Source organism: Mus pahari, chromosome 13, assembly GCF_900095145.1.
Source record: "Mus pahari chromosome 13, PAHARI_EIJ_v1.1, whole genome shotgun sequence".
In the NCBI taxonomy this organism is placed as follows: Eukaryota; Metazoa; Chordata; class Mammalia; order Rodentia; family Muridae; genus Mus; species Mus pahari.
In genome coordinates, this window is record NC_034602.1 from 13,478,893 (window position 1) to 13,484,791 (window position 5,899).

General features: G+C 41.7%; 1 protein-coding gene across 1 annotated transcript in view; it reads right to left on the bottom strand.

Annotated features, from left to right (window-relative positions):
• Window positions 1-5,899, bottom strand: part of Egfr (epidermal growth factor receptor) — a 162,173-nt gene that overhangs the window by 30,036 nt on the left and 126,238 nt on the right. The window contains exons 13-15 of the mRNA XM_021210608.2: window positions 4,721-4,853; window positions 2,496-2,586; window positions 452-609 (exon numbers count right to left, since the gene is read on the bottom strand). Of these exons, the coding sequence (XP_021066267.1) occupies window positions 452-609; window positions 2,496-2,586; window positions 4,721-4,853 (382 nt within the window). The remainder of the gene's footprint in view (window positions 1-451; window positions 610-2,495; window positions 2,587-4,720; window positions 4,854-5,899) is intronic.

Here is a 5,899-nt window from a genome sequence, read left to right on the forward strand (position 1 = left end):
TTTTTTTTTTTTTTTTTGAGTCAGGATCTCTCATTTAACTGAAACTTATCAGAAAGCCCCACTTCCTGCCTTCACCTTTTCAGTACTGGGGTTACAGTTGTGTACTACCATCACTCATGACTTCTCTTTACATGGATGTTGGGGATCCCAGCCCACAACATCCCTATCCCAGCCCTGTTCATATAGGTGGGGAAGAAGTGACAGCCTGGCAGCCATACCCACCCATCATCCTTCCCCACTGGCACATGCAGTGCCAAGGAACTAAGACGACTGAGCCAAACATCCTGAGATGCTTAGTGATATTACCACCGTCTGACACCTGCCCACCAGCACACCACTGCGGCCACCATGACCATGGACTTGAAACATCTTAAGGTCCTGACAATTTAGGAGACATTTCCAGGAAATTTTTTTTTTTCATATACTGTTATAGGGGATGCGCTAAACTTACCCATAGGTACAGTTGACATGGCAGAGGTGGCAGACATTATTGGCATCTGCATACTTCCAGACCAGGGTGTTGTTCTCCCCCATGATGCCAGCTGGGCAGGTCTTGACACAGTGTGGGCCATCAATATAGTGGGCACACTGGATGCAGTTGTCTGGCCCCTGAATCAAGATATAGAAAAGGTTGCACATTTTTTTTCTTTCTTTTTGAAAATAAAATAACTTTCCATTTATAGCATTTACTATGAGAAAACAAGAGCCAAATAATATTGACATTCTTTATTATTGTTGTATATGTCCACTTATGTCTGTGTACCACTTGCATGCCTGGTGCACATAGAGGACAGAAGAATGTGTCAGATTCCCTGGAACTGGATTACAGGTGGCTGTGAGTTGTTATGTGGATGCTGAGAATCAAACCTGGTCCTCTAGAAGAGCAGTCAGTGCTCTTAACCACTAAGGCATCTCTCCAGCCCAGTGCAGAAGTTCTTAAAATATATGACAAGTTCTGTGATTGTTCTTGCTCGCTACTCCCAAGACAAGCTACATTTTTCCTGACTGTTTCTGACATTTCAAAATTATAAGCTTTTTAGTTAATTAATTAAATTAACTATGCAGTTATGTTATGTGTTTGTGGATGAAAATGTAGAGGTCAGTGGGCAACTTTTGAGAGCTGGTGATTTCTTTCCATTGTGTGTGGATCATTGATGGAATTCATCAGGCCGGCCACCTCATGCCTTTATCGTTTTGCTGCCTCTCACATGTACTCTTTGCTAACTGTGATGGTTTACACAAATCTGTCTTATTTGGATGCTGTAGTCTGCTGAGAAAGAATAACTGCTATTTTATTTCCATTAGATTTTCAGTCGCTCTAGTCCAACACAGTTGTATAAATATATCCGTAGAAGAAGCAAATGCATTTATCATACCCCAACATAAATTATACAATGTAGTATAATACATTGAATGTACTTCACCTTATTTTGACAGTACTTTAAGACATCGTGAGCACCAGACTTGCCAAAATCATCTTTATTGGTCTACATGTATTTTGCAACCTCGTCTTTCTTGTGTATTGCATTTGGAGTTAAGAGGAATTGCTGAGGGTAGCCAACTTCAACCCTCTGAGGAGCAGTCCTCTTTTGTATTTCTCCAGGGAAAAGGAGACAGTGCTGGCGACAGAATGGAGTGTGAATGTGTAACGTTAGGTTCTGTCTGTAATGTCCTTGTAAAATCCTGAGAAACGAAGGCAGTGGGATTGCCTGGGTAATGCGCTTCACACTGTACAAGGAGACTGAAATAAAGACTCCCTTAATGGTTCTGAGCTTTGTCTGCTCAGAGGCTGAACACACTCAAAGCCAGAGCAGCTGGAACACTAAAGCAAAGGCAGCAATTATTTCACTGTATCAGTGGAAATTCAACCCAAATGCCCTGTAAGCCTGCAGACCAAGGGCTCACCTTGTAACCAGTCATGCCAGCAGCCCAGATTTCTTAACTCAGTGCCGTTACACGCTCCTTGATTGATGGGCAATTTCAGAAACATGTTTCAGGGAGGGGATTTAGATTTTGTTGTTGGAGCTCAAACTGAACCAAAGGTCTGTCTGTGCATAGCATCAAGTATTAACAGGGTCTTGCTGTCAGAGGACCCAGAATCCTCATTTACATTCCTTATGAGTTTGCTGTAGTATGTAAAAATAAGCAACTGGGTTTTTAGAAAATGCTGGAATTTCTTTAAAAAAATGCAACTTTGATTTATTAAACAACAATACTTTGCTAGTGTTTGATTTAAAGCTTCCTAGCACTGCCTGTGCCCCAACATAGAATGTCCTGTGGCACAGTGAAGGACTGGTCAAAGTGAAATGTATGTGCGACACTGGATAGGCAGGTGTGAGACATTTCTTCTCAGAATGGCCACCTTTCATGATCAGATCATGTGCATCTCTTTCCTGGAAAGGGCTTGCACAACTATCTTCCCTCCTGGGGTTGGCTCGGATCACTGATACTTCTGTTGATGCTGTCAAGAGTGGGCACCAGCAAAGGGCTCTTACCCTGCCTGTACAGGTGATGTTCATGGTCTGGGGCAGACATTCTGGATGGCACTGGATGCATTCCGAATTTTCCACAAACTCCCTCGGCTCCCTGAAAGAAGAGCACATGAACAGATCATGCCATACCCTGAATAGTCACGACTATTTCAAGTAACACAAATGACCTATCCCAGAAATTCAAAAGAATCTTAAGGTCAAAGGGTCAGAATGCTGGAACTGCCTTGAAATTCTATGTGCTGAGGTCCACTAACAGAACCTTAGGTCATCCCACAGATATCTTCATTTATAATCAAGAGTTCTTTTCTGACATTTTTTATAGGCATAACTTTTGAATGTTAGGTAAGAAAAACAACTATGAAAAACATCTTTATGAAACATCCTTTCCCTCTAAGACCAAATTCAAGCTGGAAAGAAATGGTTACTAAGACCAAGGCATAGGAAAAGAATCAAGCCTGTATACTTCTGGGTGCTCTGGAAAAATTGTAATGTTAGATACATTAACCCAATAGCAGATGTCACCCAAGTGGTCTTTCCTTTGCCTCCTGCAGTAGTTCAAGCTGTGCTGGCAGCATCAAAAATGAAGCAGAAGAGATAGAAGCCATGGATCAGTGGTCATAGGCTGACCTGCAGAAGTGACAGGGGCTTGACAGGTGAAGAAGAGGCAACTGAACAGCTTGAGAAGGGCCAAAACAGGCACAATAGGGATGACGGAAGTAGAGAGGATGGAGAGCTGAGGCTGAAGGATGGAAGACTGTACAGAGCAGGAGAAACTGGAGATCGTGGTTGCTGAAAGAGTTCCAGAGTAGTGCCAGGATTTTAGAAGCAAGGGTCTCAGAAATCCTGGGGCCAAGAATGACAACAGTAATCATTGTCAGGGACTGAGAAACCCATTAGTCCCTTCTTGAGGCTGCACCATGTGCTACTAAGGGCTAGGGGATCCCAATGTGCTAGACTTGTACACTCACTGTATCATTTAAGGGGCCTGCAAGGCAGCCTATGCAAGAGCACTAAGACTTATAGAAGTATCAATAGACAAGTGACGAACAAGGATTGTGACAGTAGAGGGTCCCACCTGCCTTTTGCTGCTACTCACTTCTGTCAAACTCAGAAGTGTACAAAAGAAGCCAGTGACCACATCGGACGTGGTTCCTATATAGACAGATCAAACCACAGCCAAGTGACTAGTAGTTAAAAACTCAGAGTGGGGGTTTTCTGAGTTTTGTCTGTTTGTCCTCTCCTGCAGAAGTGCCACAGCTTGTAGAGTGGTCAGGTGCTGCTGCAGGGCACCAGGCATCCCCCACTGAGAGACCTGGGTCTCTAGGTACAATGAAGAGATTTAAAAGCTGAAAATGTGAGTGTCTATCTACAAGAGCAAGGACTATGTCGGCCCTCCACACATTCACACATCAGCTATAGCAGTTGTCCTAAGTTCGTTAAGGCAGTATTAGGAACTCAAAATTGTCTTTCCATCCTGCTCTGGAATATTTCTGGATGCAAACTGTGGTCCACACCCTGTTAGCGGAACAGGATGGATGACTTCCCAGCATTGTCTGTAAGTCACATGGCTCTTCTCACCATAGCTTTCCCTGTTTTCTTAAATTAAAAAAAACAATGCCACTCTCTGTCCCTTCAATCTAGTTTCCAAGTAACTTATTTTAATCATTATCAGTAGTAACTTAAAAGTTTACACAGATATTGAAATTCTCAGTGTACACATATTCTGTGCTTTGTATTGATTACTATTAAACTAAGCAGATATATCAATTACTTCTTTGTTCCTGGTTGTATTAAAAATCGTTTAATACATCAATCAATAATCTGTGTATGTTCAGGGTAAATAAAACTAAAATTAAATAGGATATACTCTATGTTGATATATCTTAATTCAGCAGGAATAGTGGGACTGGAAAGGAAAGGCCAAATTCCCATGCTTCTTAGCTACTTTAGTCACTGTGTCTGTTCTATCTTGAGAAATTCATGTAAAATGAAAATTTAAAATATTTCAGAAAAAGAGACACGATAAATGATCAGTTTGGATTAAGGAACCATGAGAAACTTACTTTCTAATATTATGAACATTTTGCCAGAAGACAAACATAAAACAAACAAAGATAATATCAAGAACAAGAGAAAAACAAAAACTTAACTTGAATAACTACAAACTCTAAAACCAGTGTGGCATCTTATTTCTTAGCTATACAGAGACCGAAAGAACAATGCCTCACCCCTCCAGGATGTTGCATTTATCCACGCACTCCCTGCCTCTGCTCACATTCTGGCAGGAGACACAGTCCCTCGGCTCAGGGCCCCAGCAGCCTTCGGAGGAGCATAAAGGATTGCAGACGTGGTTCATGGCCTCTGAGAAGACACAGTGATTCATAAGGTCAGTCAGGAAACAGTAACATAAGGGATCAGAAGAAGGGACACCCTTTTGAGGGCCTGTGTGCCTTTCACAAGGCATATTGGGGGTCTGGAGACAGCAGGACACCAAGGCCTCTCTTCTCTGTAGTGTGCAGGGCAGCTTGAACCTGGCTCTGGGGAGGCTTTGGTGATGGATGTTGCGGCGGACAGAAATGGCAGGGAAGGTTGTAGGTGCTTGCAGTGTGCTGGGCACCACGCCAAGAGCTTCCTACATAGGATTCCGTGTCACTAAAGGATACTGAAATCATCATGTATGAATGGGAATCAGAAGCCAGAAGTGATTAAAATATGCAAGACAAGTTCCCTGAAGCCCATGTGGGCCACAGGAGTTCCGGAACACAGTATTGCCTCTGCCAGAGTTCAGAGTCCTGTTCCAAATCCAGGGGTAGTTGCCAGTTTCAAAAGCTAATTCAATGTTTTAAAACCAGAGTTAGGAATAGAAATGTGAAATGAAACACATACTTTGATGTGTATATGTGCATACACGTGTGCATGTGTATTTGGCTATAATAATTGAAAGATAAAGTACACACAGAACTATCTGCAGTTAAAATATAATATAAGGAATACTACAACTTGCTTTTAAAATTACAGATATTTAGTAGCCTAGACCATAGAACATATGTTACCTTACTCATTGATTTGACCACACATTAAGGGAGGAAGGGATTTCTTGGGATAATAGTTTAAGAAGGAATACTGCCCATCACAGTGGTAGAAGCAAGAGACCAAGTGTTCAAACACATGAGCCTGCTGGGAATATACTCAAACCACACCATCCCTTCTGCTCCACTCCATGCTCCCAGGCCACATAGGATTAAGAGTATCTTATAATGAAAAGTATATTCATTCCATATTCTTAAGTCTTTAATAGACCACATTTTTCTATTTATTTATTTATTTATTTATTTATTTATTTATTTATTTATTTATTTATTTATTTTTGCAGAGGGTATGCATGCCCATGCCTTCTCCTGCCTCTC